At 44.8% G+C, this 14,949-nt stretch overlaps 3 protein-coding genes across 3 annotated transcripts in view; 2 read left to right on the top strand and 1 right to left on the bottom strand.

Moving 5' to 3' along the window:
- The window catches only part of LOC146175520 (peroxisomal ATPase PEX6-like), a 58,562-nt gene that overhangs the window by 29,357 nt on the left and 14,256 nt on the right, over positions 1–14,949 (bottom strand). Inside the window, exons 5-8 of the mRNA XM_084581912.1 lie at positions 12,886–13,019; positions 12,488–12,528; positions 5,451–5,496; positions 4,198–4,288 (exon numbers count right to left, since the gene is read on the bottom strand). Of these exons, the coding sequence (XP_084438038.1) occupies positions 4,198–4,288; positions 5,451–5,496; positions 12,488–12,528; positions 12,886–13,019 (312 nt within the window). The remainder of the gene's footprint in view (positions 1–4,197; positions 4,289–5,450; positions 5,497–12,487; positions 12,529–12,885; positions 13,020–14,949) is intronic.
- LOC146175521 (uncharacterized) lies at positions 493–2,963 on the top strand. The gene has a single exon (XM_084581911.1). The coding sequence runs from the start codon at positions 501–503 to the stop codon at positions 2,220–2,222; it is 1,722 nt and encodes a 573-aa protein (XP_084438037.1). The 5' UTR covers positions 493–500; the 3' UTR covers positions 2,223–2,963.
- Positions 6,013–8,483, top strand: LOC146175522 (uncharacterized). Its single transcript, XM_084581914.1, has one exon. It carries the CDS (start codon positions 6,021–6,023, stop codon positions 7,740–7,742), a length of 1,722 nt encoding a protein of 573 aa, XP_084438040.1. The 5' UTR covers positions 6,013–6,020; the 3' UTR covers positions 7,743–8,483.

Below are 14,949 nucleotides of genomic sequence, written 5' to 3' on the forward strand. Positions count from 1 at the left end.
TACTCAATGTGATCCTACTTAAGGGGGGAGCCGGGTCTTGAAGACGAAAAAATTGCGAAAAAAAACGATTTTTCAATTTTATTATTTTTGGATTCCTTATGCTTTCCTGCATCTATTACCGAAAATTCAGCCCCCAAAGATGTGTTATAACTGAAATATTGACTATAATATAGCTCCAATGACGAGGATCGCGCGCATGCAATGCACCAAATTCGCCCGTTTTGTAGCGTCCGCGGTTTCAAAACTTCGCGGCGGATCGCGGCCATCTTGGTCTCATTCGAAGGAGCATCCTTTCGGCTTGCTTTCCCGCCAAGCAAAGGCATCCCAGACTGCCCAGCAAACAAAATACAAAGCAAAAAAGAAAAGCAACATAGAGCTACTCCATTGGTCCCTGCATGGCGCGAATTCAAACGGCCGCATCTCATTGGTCGGCGGCTGTTTCCGGCAGCTCCATGCCGGAACACGGACGACGCCATTTTGTCAAGGCTTGGGTAGTCGCGATGCCTCGAAAGTTTCACACCGTGCACAAATTTGGCAAAAAACGTAAGAAACATGCCGAAAAGCGTCGAAAAGTGCCTCTGTCTTCAGCGGCAACCGCCGCGGACCCTTCGCGAACGTCGGAGTGCACAGCAACAGCGGAACACGGCTCGGCAAGTACGGCGACCTCGGACCCGCCGCGAACGCCCGAACGCGGTCCAGCGAGTGCGGCGGCCACCTCTGCAGTTCCCGAAATGGATGTTTCGGCTAGCTTCAGCTTGCAACCGGAACGCACAAGAGTGAACGCGCACTTCTTGTCAAGCGAAGAGTGCGAAGTTCTGACGCAGCGAGCGGCGGAGAGAACGGCTGAGTTGGCACCAGTTTCGGCGACGAAGCGAAAAATGGAACTTCTGGCAACGGCGCCTAGTGCGCCAGGCGTTTCGTCGACGGCGTTCACGATTCTTGACCTCGATGCAGTGAACTGTTTACTGCGTTCTACTGGGTGCCTTACGTGTCGCGGGACCGTGAAAATCACGAAGGACAGAGCTGAGTATGGACTAGCTGCAAAGCTAAGAATGAAATGCATCAACTGTGGTGAAATTGGTGCTGAATGGAGCTCGCCTCGGGTCGCAGGGCAGTCGGAGGCAAATTGCAGGCCTTTCGAAATAAATTTGCTCGCGGCGCGTGCTGTTCAAAGCACCGGACTGGCACAAGCAGCTCTGAACGATCTTTTCGCAAATCTGGGAGTGTCACATAGAGGCCTTCATAAAAAGACCTATCAGGGCTACCTGAAACAGAAACTGAACCCGGCAGCAACACTAGCATGCAGCAAGAGCCTGGATGAGTGTGCCAAAAGAGTGAAGGACCTCTACAAAGAACTGAACTTTGGAAATCCAGGGAACATTGCTGTAAGCTTTGATGGAACCTGGCACACACGAGGGCACTCATCTCACATTGGAGTTGCTGCAGTCATCGAACTTTTTTCGGGATATGTGCTGGATTATGTTGTTTTATCGAATTTCTGCCTGGGATGTTCATGTGCACCAGGAACTGACAGCCAGGAGTATCCTCAATGGAAGGAAAAACATGAGTGCCAGAAAAACACTAGCAGCAAGGCAGGCCAAATGGAGGCTGAGGCAGCCCTCATTCTGTTTCAAAGGTCACTTTCTCGCCACGGCCTGAGGTACACCACAATGCTGTCCGATGGTGACAGCAGGTCGTACCTCGCTGTACAAGAGGCCCAAGTGTATGGATTTATTTTAGTTGACAAAGAGGACTGTGTAAATCACGTCCAAAAACGAATGGGCACAGCACTTAGAAACCTCGTTTCAAAAAAGTCCGACGAGCGCATCGGTGGCAAGGGTCGGCTCACTGGAGATCTCATTTCAAAGCTGACCAACTACTATGGATGGGCACTGAAGTCAAATATAGGAGATATTGACAGGATGCAGAAGGCAGTCATGGCAACGTATCATCATGTAACATCAAATGATGAGAAGCATAACCACACCCTCTGCCCAAGTGGTGCTGAATCTTGGTGCAAGCACAATGCAGCCATAGCCAGAAATGAACTCCCACCCAAACACAGGTACAGTCTGCCTCAAAATGTGTGCCAGGCATTGCTTCCAGTGTACGAGCGCCTTGCTGACAAAAGCCTTTTACAGCGATGCCAACGTGGCAAAACGCAGAACTCTAACGAGGCCGTTTCAACTTTGGCACACAGTATGCCAGCTCTAGCATACTAAGGGAGCTGCAGTTGGAACCAAGTGACAACAGTAGTTCTAGAGCTGCCGAGAAAGATAGGGTTCGTGCTGTGAAGTCCGAGAAAAAGCGTGCTGCATCGGCAGCTTTCCAGACTTCCGTAAAGAAAAGGCAGCGTGGAAAACCTCATGAAGACTATTGCCCTGGGGCTTTCTAAGCCTTCACATTACATAACCAAATGCTTTCCTCTTCAATAAACCCTCTCATCTCATCGTAATTAGTTTTTTGCGTTTTTCTCATGAACAAAATTTTGGTACACTCAAATTTTGTGAGAGGTGGGGCTTCACAACTGCTCAATAGATTTTCATCATTCTTGTTTTATTTGAATCCTCTATGTGTGAGGTTTGCAATAAAAGCACAGTGCAACTAATATTTGACTTATAACATTTCAAAATTTTATAGCTATTGCAAAAAGGCAGCTTTCAGTTATTGACTTGAAAATTTGAACTTCCATAACTTTGTACAGATTGAACACAAAATGATGAAACAAGTCTTATTGCAAACCTTAGGCTTCCAGGGACATGCTTATATTAGTTTTAGCTATTGCTATGAAGCAGTTCTTTTTCTATTGTTTTCATAACAATCAGACATAGTAATTAGCATAAAATATGATCTATACACTACAGAGTAAATCTGACTGCATATTTGAAATCAGCATGCAAAATTACATAATTCTGGAAAGTTTCAGGTTGGTAGCTCTAAAAGTAAAAATTTTTTACTCAAGACCAGGCTCCCCCCTTAATCCAAATGATTCGCAAAATCAAGCCGATTGTTTCGTCTCGTCAACAATGCCAATCAGTCAGTAAGCGAATTTATTTATTATATTTACATACTGCTATGAAAGCCTCCCCCGGAATTATGAGAAGGGGAGTAGAGATGGCTTAAAACTGAAAAGATCCCGTACGAAAAGTGAAGATTTACATGTGGGACAAAGTGACAATGTATTACATAGAGCTCAGAAAGCGAGGATCAACAAAGAAAGCAAACATTTCAAAAGATATAACTTGTTGCGAATGACAATTCCAAAACATCAAACCCTATTACACAATCTTGTATTGTGTTACAAGAAGAACAATGTACGCCCCACTGCTAACGACGAAAATACTACTCTTCACAATCCAATCCCTGCATGCCTGGAACAAATGTTCAGTCAAAGTATGCTGATCGTTAGGGCTAGGTGTATAATCAGATCAGTATCTTGAATGGTTTTTACACAAAAAACAGGCATGATAATCACCCAATACCATTTCCCATCCACAAAATTATTTTTTACTGTCTTTAATGCTCTTCTTCCTTCTCAGAACCTGTTGTACAAACATGGTACTAGACAGTTCCAGACCTTTGATATCCACTCCATGAACCCAACAGAACATTAAACATCCGTTCTGCAGTCGCAGATTTTTTTTGTAACACTAGAGTCAGTGTGACTCCTCAATTCACCTGCTAATACGTACTGGTCTACCTCACCAAGTCTTGAGGTACGTCTTTTGTGGCAAGTTAAAACTGGCACTGCTATTTATTCAGGCCAAGCAGCATCAGAAATCATAACGTTTTTGATGTTGAGTTGGTGTCTTATTATTGTAACCAGAGATAACTCATTCATGAAAAATGAAATTTTGTTGCTTGGGCTATAATTGGATGCACTGTTTCGGTCAGCAGTCGGTCCCTTATTTCAAGCTAGGACACTTTCTCAAAACCTCGCCATGTTTATTTTTCCATCAGCCTTCTTTTAACAGCTCCTGCCACTTTTAGACGGGAGCTGAAGTATGATACACGGCATATTTCAGAACCCAGTCTTCTCCTTGACGATTTGCACGCGTGCACGCACGCATGCACACGCGCGCACACACACACACGCACTGATATTGAAGCAAGCATACTTGGACCACTCCCAGTGCACCCTTTGTGTACATTCAGTGTGGGTGTGCGCGTTAACAGAACAGCAAAGCAGAAAATCACCTGATACAGCCTGGTGTTGATGCTACAGAAACAGCCACCAGCATTGTTTGGGCCCAACAACTGGGTGACCTTGAAGAACACCACATGGTTCCTGTGTGAAAAAAAAAATCCAGTGCAGCACTGACCACTCGCAAGAAAGGATGGAACAGTGGAAATTTTGGTACATTTCAATACTTCACACTCCAGTATAAACTAGCCTGACTGATTGCCTTTTTTTACATTAAACATAAATAAGGACAACTTGTAGTATGTATTATAAAACATTCTTCCATTTGACACTGAGTTCAGATAAAAATATATGGTGTTCGGCCTTGGGTTTCAAGAAATAAACTTGAATTAGTTAGAGACTCAGTAGATAAAGAATTGTGCTTATTTTTAAAATAACACCAGCATTTTCGCCACACCTGTCAGACGCTAACAAAAGGTTGATGCAATGATAGAATCTTACACGCACAGGTGCTATCAAGATTAAATAGAAGGCAATATTAGAGAAAATTTTTCATTTTGCTGCTCTCATTTTATGCATCCTTGGATGGGTATATGCAGACTACTTGCCACTGCGCAACTATACAGAGCACTAAAAATCTCAACAATTATGTCTTTCGAAAGAAATTAAAACATTTTCGACAAAGCCATCTTCAAATTACTTTTAATACACCTGTACACCCTCCTCTGTAGATACAGTTATATAAACGTTGTTAAAGAGCATGTTATACTTGCATGAGCACTCATATACACAGTCTTATAAATCGTTAGACACAAATTCATACACTAATACAAACTCATTGAAATAGAACTTAATGATGGTCCTAAACTTATATAAACGCAGCAAAAGACGTCACAACAGGCAAAAAGGAAAAAACAGGGCATTCATTTACTTAATAATGGTCATTGTTTGTAACTAGCCCATTCTACTTTCCAGGTTGAAAAACACTTTACCAATGCTCCTCCCCTGTGACTTGGTGAGAAGCATCATTAGCACCTCCTGCAAGGAAGACAAAAGTTCCACATAACCCAGCATATATTTTAGTAACCTCGACATGCCATTCAAAGCCAGATTGATTCATTCAACTCATTCTTTTCAGGTTGACAGTGGAAGTTGAACCGTTCAGGTAACAACTGACCATGAAGAGACCGCACGCTATGCAAAAACTTCAACCAGTGGCTCAGCATCCCCAGATGGTCAGAGAAGCTCAGGCTGCAATGCGACACGTGCGCAAACATGCGCAAGCTTTCAGAAATGAAAAGCGTACCGTTGCGATGAGCCATCAGGCAGGTACTGCTCCAGGCATGGGGAGCCTGCAAAACAACGATGTTGGTTGGTTTGGTTGGCTTGTGGGGTTTAAGGGGGGAGCCGGGTCTTGAAGACGAAAAAATTGCGAAAAAAACGATTTTTCAATTTTATTATTTTTGGATTCCTTATGCTTTCCTGCATCTATTACCGAAAATTCAGCCCCCAAAGATGTGTTATAACTGAAATATTGACTATAATATAGCTCCAATGACGAGGATCGCGCGCATGCAATGCACCAAATTCGCCCGTTTTGTAGCGTCCGCGGTTTCAAAACTTCGCGGCGGATCGCGGCCATCTTGGTCTCATTCGAAGGAGCATCCTTTCGGCTTGCTTTCCCGCCAAGCAAAGGCATCCCAGACTGCCCAGCAAACAAAATACAAAGCAAAAAAGAAAAGCAGCATAGAGCTACTCCATTGGTCCCTGCATGGCGCGAATTCAAACGGCCGCATCTCATTGGTCGGCGGCTGTTTCCGGCAGCTCCATGCCGGAACACGGACGACGCCATTTTGTCAAGGCTTGGGTAGTCGCGATGCCTCGAAAGTTTCACACCGTGCACAAATTTGGCAAAAAACGTAAGAAACATGCCGAAAAGCGTCGAAAAGTGCCTCTGTCTTCAGCGGCAACCGCCGCGGACCCTTCGCGAACGTCGGAGTGCACAGCAACAGCGGAACACGGCTCGGCAAGTACGGCGACCTCGGACCCGCCGCGAACGCCCGAACGCGGTCCAGCGAGTGCGGCGGCCACCTCTGGAGTTCCCGAAATGGATGTTTCGGCTAGCTTCAGCTTGCAACCGGAACGCACAAGAGTGAACGCGCACTTCTTGTCAAGCGAAGAGTGCGAAGTTCTGACGCAGCGAGCGGCGGAGAGAACGGCTGAGTTGGCACCAGTTTCGGCGACGAAGCGAAAAATGGAACTTCTGGCAACGGCGCCTAGTGCGCCAGGCGTTTCGTCGACGGCGTTCACGATTCTTGACCTCGATGCAGTGAACTGTTTACTGCGTTCTACTGGGTGCCTTACGTGTCGCGGGACCGTGAAAATCACGAAGGACAGAGCTGAGTATGGACTAGCTGCAAAGCTAAGAATGAAATGCATCAACTGTGGTGAAATTGGTGCTGAATGGAGCTCGCCTCGGGTCGCAGGGCAGTCGGAGGCAAATTGCAGGCCTTTCGAAATAAATTTGCTCGCGGCGCGTGCTGTTCAAAGCACCGGACTGGCACAAGCAGCTCTGAACGATCTTTTCGCAAATCTGGGAGTGTCACATAGAGGCCTTCATAAAAAGACCTATCAGGGCTACCTGAAACAGAAACTGAACCCGGCAGCAACACTAGCATGCAGCAAGAGCCTGGATGAGTGTGCCAAAAGAGTGAAGGACCTCTACAAAGAACTGAACTTTGGAAATCCAGGGAACATTGCTGTAAGCTTTGATGGAACCTGGCACACACGAGGGCACTCATCTCACATTGGAGTTGCTGCAGTCATCGAACTTTTTTCGGGATATGTGCTGGATTATGTTGTTTTATCGAATTTCTGCCTGGGATGTTCATGTGCACCAGGAACTGACAGCCAGGAGTATCCTCAATGGAAGGAAAAACATGAGTGCCAGAAAAACACTAGCAGCAAGGCAGGCCAAATGGAGGCTGAGGCAGCCCTCATTCTGTTTCAAAGGTCACTTTCTCGCCACGGCCTGAGGTACACCACAATGCTGTCCGATGGTGACAGCAGGTCGTACCTCGCTGTACAAGAGGCCCAAGTGTATGGATTTATTTTAGTTGACAAAGAGGACTGTGTAAATCACGTCCAAAAACGAATGGGCACAGCACTTAGAAACCTCGTTTCAAAAAAGTCCGACGAGCGCATCGGTGGCAAGGGTCGGCTCACTGGAGATCTCATTTCAAAGCTGACCAACTACTATGGATGGGCACTGAAGTCAAATATAGGAGATATTGACAGGATGCAGAAGGCAGTCATGGCAACGTATCATCATGTAACATCAAATGATGAGAAGCATAACCACACCCTCTGCCCAAGTGGTGCTGAATCTTGGTGCAAGCACAATGCAGCCATAGCCAGAAATGAACTCCCACCCAAACACAGGTACAGTCTGCCTCAAAATGTGTGCCAGGCATTGCTTCCAGTGTACGAGCGCCTTGCTGACAAAAGCCTTTTACAGCGATGCCAACGTGGCAAAACGCAGAACTCTAACGAGGCCGTTTCAACTTTGGCACACAGTATGCCAGCTCTAGCATACTAAGGGAGCTGCAGTTGGAACCAAGTGACAACAGTAGTTCTAGAGCTGCCGAGAAAGATAGGGTTCGTGCTGTGAAGTCCGAGAAAAAGCGTGCTGCATCGGCAGCTTTCCAGACTTCCGTAAAGAAAAGGCAGCGTGGAAAACCTCATGAAGACTATTGCCCTGGGGCTTTCTAAGCCTTCACATTACATAACCAAATGCTTTCCTCTTCAATAAACCCTCTCATCTCATCGTAATTAGTTTTTTGCGTTTTTCTCATGAACAAAATTTTGGTACACTCAAATTTTGTGAGAGGTGGGGCTTCACAACTGCTCAATAGATTTTCATCATTCTTGTTTTATTTGAATCCTCTATGTGTGAGGTTTGCAATAAAAGCACAGTGCAACTAATATTTGACTTATAACATTTCAAAATTTTATAGCTATTGCAAAAAGGCAGCTTTCAGTTATTGACTTGAAAATTTGAACTTCCATAACTTTGTACAGATTGAACACAAAATGATGAAACAAGTCTTATTGCAAACCTTAGGCTTCCAGGGACATGCTTATATTAGTTTTAGCTATTGCTATGAAGCAGTTCTTTTTCTATTGTTTTCATAACAATCAGACATAGTAATTAGCATAAAATATGATCTATACACTACAGAGTAAATCTGACTGCATATTTGAAATCAGCATGCAAAATTACATAATTCTGGAAAGTTTCAGGTTGGTAGCTCTAAAAGTAAAAATTTTTTACTCAAGACCAGGCTCCCCCCTTAACGTCACAAAGCGACTTAGGCTATGAGAGACGTCGTAGTGGAAAACTCCGGAAATTTTGACCACCTGGGGTTCTTTAATGTGCTCCGACATCGTACAGCACATGGGTGCCTTGCTTTTCGCCTCCATCGAAAAGCTGCCGCTGAGGCCGGGATTCGATCTCCCATCCTTGGGAACAGTAGTTGAGCGCCGTAACCACTGCGCCACCCCGGCGGGGTAAAACAACGGTGTACATCGCAAGCTATATACCTGGGACCACAAGGAAGTGAGCTCATAGTACTGCATCCCTCCCAAATACAAGGATAAACTAATCTGCAGCTCCTGTCCACTCCACTTCTTCCGTTTTCACTTGGCAAATGATAAAATTAACTTAAATCGCTAAATGGGATCAGTTCCTTGAAGACAAGCTCAGAAGTGACACCAGCTTTTTATCTGCATGCAGCGGTGCAACGTGCAGCGGTGGCGTAGCGGTAGAACATCCGCCTCGCATGCAAGAGGACCGGGGTTCAAATCCCGGTGCCGCGCAATTCTCCACCGGATGAAAAAAAAAAAAAATCCGCGTGTCGATGGAATTGCATAAACAGGTTTGGGGTGCGACTTGATGCCGGTGAATACCTCCGGCCACGCACTCCCTCACCAGAACAGGAGTTGGCCACCCTGGTGCAGTAATTGGCCGCAACCTCCTATGATAAGCTCCATAAAACCCCGGCCCTCAGTCACCAGCAGCTGCGGAACAACTGACCACGGCGGCGGTCAGACCTGTGACGCAGCAGGGGGTGCTAAGAAAGCCTGGCTCCGCTGGACAGGCCGCCATTGGAAACTGACCCTGGCAACGTTTAATGCTAGAACCCTAGCTAGTGAAGCTAGCTTAGCAGTGCTGTTAGAGGAACTAGAGGGCATGAAACGAGATGTCATAGGGCTTAGTGAGGTTAGGAGGCCGAATGAGGCATATACTGTACTGAAGGATGGGCATGTACTGTGTTATCGAGGCTTACCAGAGAGGCGACAACTAGGAGTAGGTTTCCTTGTCAATAAGTATATAGCGGGTAATATAGATGAATTCTATAGTATTAATAAGAGGGTTGCAGGCATCGTAATTAGGCTTAATAAGCGGTATAAACTGAAGGTTGTACAGGCCTATGCACCTACATGTAGTTATGATGACCAGGCAGTTGAAAGCTTCTATGAAGATGTAGAATCGGCAATGCGAAAAGTAAAGACGCAGTATACTGTACTAATGGGCGATTTCAATGCCAAAGTAGGGAAAAGACAGGCAGGAGACAAGGCAGTAGGTGACTATGGCATTGGTTCTAGGAATAGCAGGGGGGAGTTACTAGTGGAGTTTGCAGAGCGCAATAACTTACGAATCATGAATACCTTCTTCAGCAAACGGAAGAACCGGAAATGGACATGGAAAAGTCCTAACGGAGAAACTAAAAATGAAATCGACTTCATAATGTGTTCAACCCCCGCCATTATGCAAGATGTAGAGGTAATCGGGGAAAGTGCGATGCAGTGACCACAGGATGGTGAAGTCCAGAATTAGGCTAAATCTGAAGAAGGAACGCAACAGATTAGTAAGAAAGAAACCCATCAACGAATTAGCGGTGAGGGGGAGGGCAGAAGAGTTCAGGATCTCGGTACAGAATAGGTTTTCAGCTCTAACTGAGGATGACGACATTACCCTAGAGGCAAGGAACAATAATTTCAGAGATATCATTACTGAGTGCGTGGTAGAAGTAGGCGGTAGGATAGTTAGAGAGGATACCGGTAAGCTGTCTAAGGAGACGAAAGATTTGATTAAGAAACGCCAGAGTATGAAAGCTTCCAATCCAACAGACCAGATCGAATTGGCCGAGATATCAAAGCTAATCAATAAGCGCAAGGTGGCCGATATAAGGAAGTATAACATGGACAAAATTGAGCATGCTGTAAGGAATGGGGGAAGCCTTAAAGCGGTAAAGAAGAAATTGGGCATAGGCAAAAACCAGATGTATGCGCTAAGGGACAAGGCGGGCAACGTCATCACTAATATGGACAAGATAGTCAAAGTAGCCGAGGAGTTTTATACAGATCTCTACAGTAGCCAAAGTAGTCAGGACCGTAATGAGATTGGCGGTAGGGAAAAACAGTCAGACGTTCCACCAGTGACGAAGGACGAGGTCAAGAAAGCACTAGAAACTATGAAAAGGGGGAAATCAGCTGGAGAGGATCAGATAACTACAGATTTGCTGAAGGACAGGGGGAATATCGTGCTAGAAAAACTGGCCACCCTGTATACGCAGTGCCTGGTGTCATCGACAGTACCGGAACCATGGAAGAATGCAAACATTATCCTCATTCACAAGAAAGGGGACTCTAAGGACCTTAAAAATTACAGACCAATCAGCTTACTGTCTGTTACGTATAAGGTATTTACTAAGGTAATCACTAATAGAATCAGGACAATCTTAGACTGCAATCAAGCAAAGGATCAAGCAGGGTTTCAGAAACGGTACTCTACTATCGATCATATCCATACCATCAATCAGGTGATAGAAAAATGCTCGGAATATAACCAGCCCTTATACATAGCATTCATTGATTACGAAAAAGCATTTGACTCAGTTGAAACCTCGGCGGTGATGCAGGCATTGCGAAATCAGGGGGTAGACGAGCCGTACGTGAAAGTGCTGGAAGATATATATAGTGGCTGCACAGCAACCATAGTTCTGCATAAAGAAAGTAACAAAATTCCCATAAAGAAAGGTGTTAGGCAAGGAGACACAATCTCCCCAGTACTATTCACAGCTTGTTTAGAGGAAGTATTCAGAGACTTGGAATGGGAGCAGTTAGGGATAAGGGTAGATGGAGAATACCTCAGTAATCTGCGATTTGCTGATGACATTGCCTTGCTAAGCAACTCGGGGGATGAACTGCAAATAATGATTGATGACCTAGACAGGAAAAGTAGAAAGGCAGGCTTGAAAATCAATATGCAGAAGACTAAGGTAATGTTCAACAGCCTCGGGACGGAACAGCAGTTTACATTAGGTAGCGAAATACTGGAAGTAGTAGGCGAATGTCTACTTAGGACAGGTAGTAACCGCAGATTCGGACCACGAAAAGGAAATAACAAGAAGAATACGATTGGGATGGAGCGCATTTGGCAAGCACTCGCAGATTATGACTAGCAGCTTACCGGTATCGCTCAAGAGGAAAGTATACAACAGTTGCATCTTGCCTGTACTCACCTATGGGGCTGAAACGTGGAGGCTAACCAAGAGAGTTCTACTTAAGTTGAGGACAACCCACAGGGCTATGGAACGAAAAATGGTAGGGGTAACATTAAGAGATAGAAAGTGTGCAGAGTGGGTCAGAGAAATAACTCAAGTTACCGACATTCTAGTAGAAATTAAGAAGAAGAAATGGACATGGGCAGGACATGTAGTGCGAAGAGAGGATAACCGATGGTCGCTGAGGGTAACAAACTGGATTCCAAGGGAAGGAAAGCGCAGCAGGGGGCGGCAGAAAGTTAGGTGGGCGGATGAGATTAAGAAGTTCGCAGGGGTCAAGTGGATGCAGCTAGCACAGAACCGGGTTAAGTGGAGAAATATGGGAGAGGCCTTCGCCCTGCAGTGGGTATAATCAGGCTGATGATGATGATGATGAGACAACGAATGCAGATGCAAATGCTTTTAAATAGGAGGCCCAACAAAGGCAGAGGGTGTAGTTCGAGTAGTTTTCAAATGCTGTGATTCCTACAGAGGAATGTGGCCCTTGCATAGTAAATGAAGACAGCTACTGCTATGAAAAAAAACAAGAAAGAAAAATGTGAAGACAAACAAAAGAATCGCGGTTGCAATAAGGACCATGCTAAAGCATTCATCACTTGAGAACAGTCACTAAATAAGCGATCACCGTACCATGACTATTTACAGTTTGTTCAACTTTTGTCTTCCAAGGATATATCAGTGACACGCTGAGAGAGAGAGTAGAAGCAAAACTCACTGCGAAGATTGACTGTGACAATGTCGCCCTTGCAGATGTACCTGGAGAGAATGGGATGGTCAATGGACAATTTGAGTCTTACCAGCCTGCAAGTGCTCTCTGCTGAACTTTTCAAAACTTCCACACAGCACAGCATTGCTGTCCACTGAGTTTTTGAAAGTTCAGTAGATAGCGACACAATTTGCACTAGAATAATGCCAGAAGAGACAATGGCTTCTTATGCCAGCCGCTGTTCAGCACGAAATGGTCAATCTCTCAAGTTGCTTACTGCATTAGGTTTTTTAGCTTACACCCTACCAAGCAATCATGCCTTATACACCAATGAATCATATACTGCAACGTTATGGAGCAGAAAAAACACTGCGAAGGAGAATAACTGTTCTCGTATAGTGTCTCACCTGGGCCGTGAGAAGTGGGCTTTCAGCAGATCCACACATTCAATGGTGCCGCTGTATGCTGGACTGCGAACGATGGCCAGGGTGAACTCTTGGGCCTCTGGTGGGGCAGCCCTCTTTGGACCGGACGGGGCCTCCTGAAAAGAAGAAAAAGCACTAAAAACTAGCAGTGTAGTAATAGTCAAAATTTCAAATATGATTCAAACATGCTACTTATTCCATTCGTATTCACGAAATTCATATTAGGAATTTCCTCAATAATTGAAAATGACTGAATACAGCAAAAATTTTCTAATTCACCGCAGCTTCCCCACATTGCGCGCTTCACCACAATACCTGACAGCATGGGCTCGGTAGAAAAGCATCCTCGAAACATGACATCACCATTCTGCAAAGAGGAATCTTCCTTTTACTGAAGACAGCCTTCCTTATAGTGTGTGCAAATCGAAGTGCTTCATGAAAATGGGGAAAAGCATAATTTCATTTCAATTTCATTTAAAGTGCAGGCAATCATTGTGCAGGTGTTCAAATTTACTACAATGCAAACAGTTCTGGAAGTTTTTTTTTCAGGCCCATTCGAAAATTCCAGCTTTCAGTTAATCCGGACATCCTTTCTGCAGACTTGATGGCTGAATTAATGAAAGTTTACTGTATTCAGCAACGATATGGCAGCTAAACTCAATTTTATGCAAGTCTTTTGTATACAAGCAAACCTCTGTATGGAAACTCTGTAAATATTTATACCGTGTTTTTGAGTAAGGTGTACATTTCTATGCTACTCTAGTTAAATTTTACTTGCAAATAACCTGCGAATTCTGAAACAGAGAAAATAAAAAATGTTTGCTACTTTTTAATTTTAATTTTTTTAGCCCAACGACCAGATATTCTATATTCATATTCAAAGGCACTTTTTTTCTGTATTCTTATATGACTCATATTCAAACATTTCGATGTTTGCACTCCCCTACTAGAAATATGACACCTGAGACAAAGATGGAGAGGTCGCGAAATGTGGTACACAAGCGATGCCTAGGCCTTTGTTTTTGCACATAATCAGGAGCCAAACACAATGCAAGACATCACAAAGCCAGCCTGCTGCTTATGTGCAGCTAAAGAAAAAAACACTTGGACCCTTAGAATCGCACATTCAAGCCAAGGTACCTGCCACGCGGTAAACAATAATAACATACAGGTAATTCTTGTTGTAACGAACTTAAATATAAGATAATCCTTGACATAACGAAGTATTTTGATTTTTACAACCTCGTGTCCCCGGAACAGCACATATTTTTAGCTTCACCTTCAGTATAACGAAGCAAATTTTACCGCACTTTCAGCATAGTGAAATTTTGTTGCTTGCTTGAAACAAACTTGAGGAAAATTGTAATGTGAGACTGAAGGGCCCCGCCGCGGTGACGCAGTGGTTAAGCTGCCCGAATACTGTGCCAGAGTACCCGGGTTCAACCCCGACTGTTGGTGGCTACATTTCGATGAAGGCAAAACGGAGAGGCGTCCGTACGCTGTGCGATGTCAGTACACAGGTGGTTGAAATTATACTCCAAAGTCCTCCACTACCCAGCACCCCTTTCTCTCTTTCCACTTTCACTCCCACCTTCCTCCCTTCCCTTACGGGGCGACTCACGTGTGCACAGAACACGTGTGACAGATACTGCGCCTTTTGTTTCCAGTGAACCAACTATTATGAGACTGAAGGTATAAGCTAGGTGTGCACCAAAGCATGCACCTTAGTGCGTATGTGATGATGGATGCCAGTCGGAAGGCAGGGGAAAAGTGCATGGCCGATGTAAATGCAGATGGTGTTGGAGTGCACTGCATGCAGTACCATCTGGTGTAGAACGAGAGGTTCGCAAACGTAGTGTGAGAGGAAATCACTAGGCGGCACGGGTGTCTATGCAACACACAGTGAGCAAGACCAGACGCAGCTCTCGCAATAGGATGTAATCGGTAGCAATATTGCCTGGAACAAGTGCCAAATGCAGCGCAGCACTTGTGCTGAAAAGGAGCCCCCTGCAATTATGACGTTTATTTATTCTCAAAGCTAGGTAA

The sequence above is a fragment of the Amblyomma maculatum genome, chromosome 10 (assembly GCF_055883805.1).
Source record: "Amblyomma maculatum isolate TAMU_Amacu chromosome 10, ASM5588380v1, whole genome shotgun sequence".
NCBI lineage: Eukaryota > Metazoa > Arthropoda > Arachnida > Ixodida > Ixodidae > Amblyomma > Amblyomma maculatum.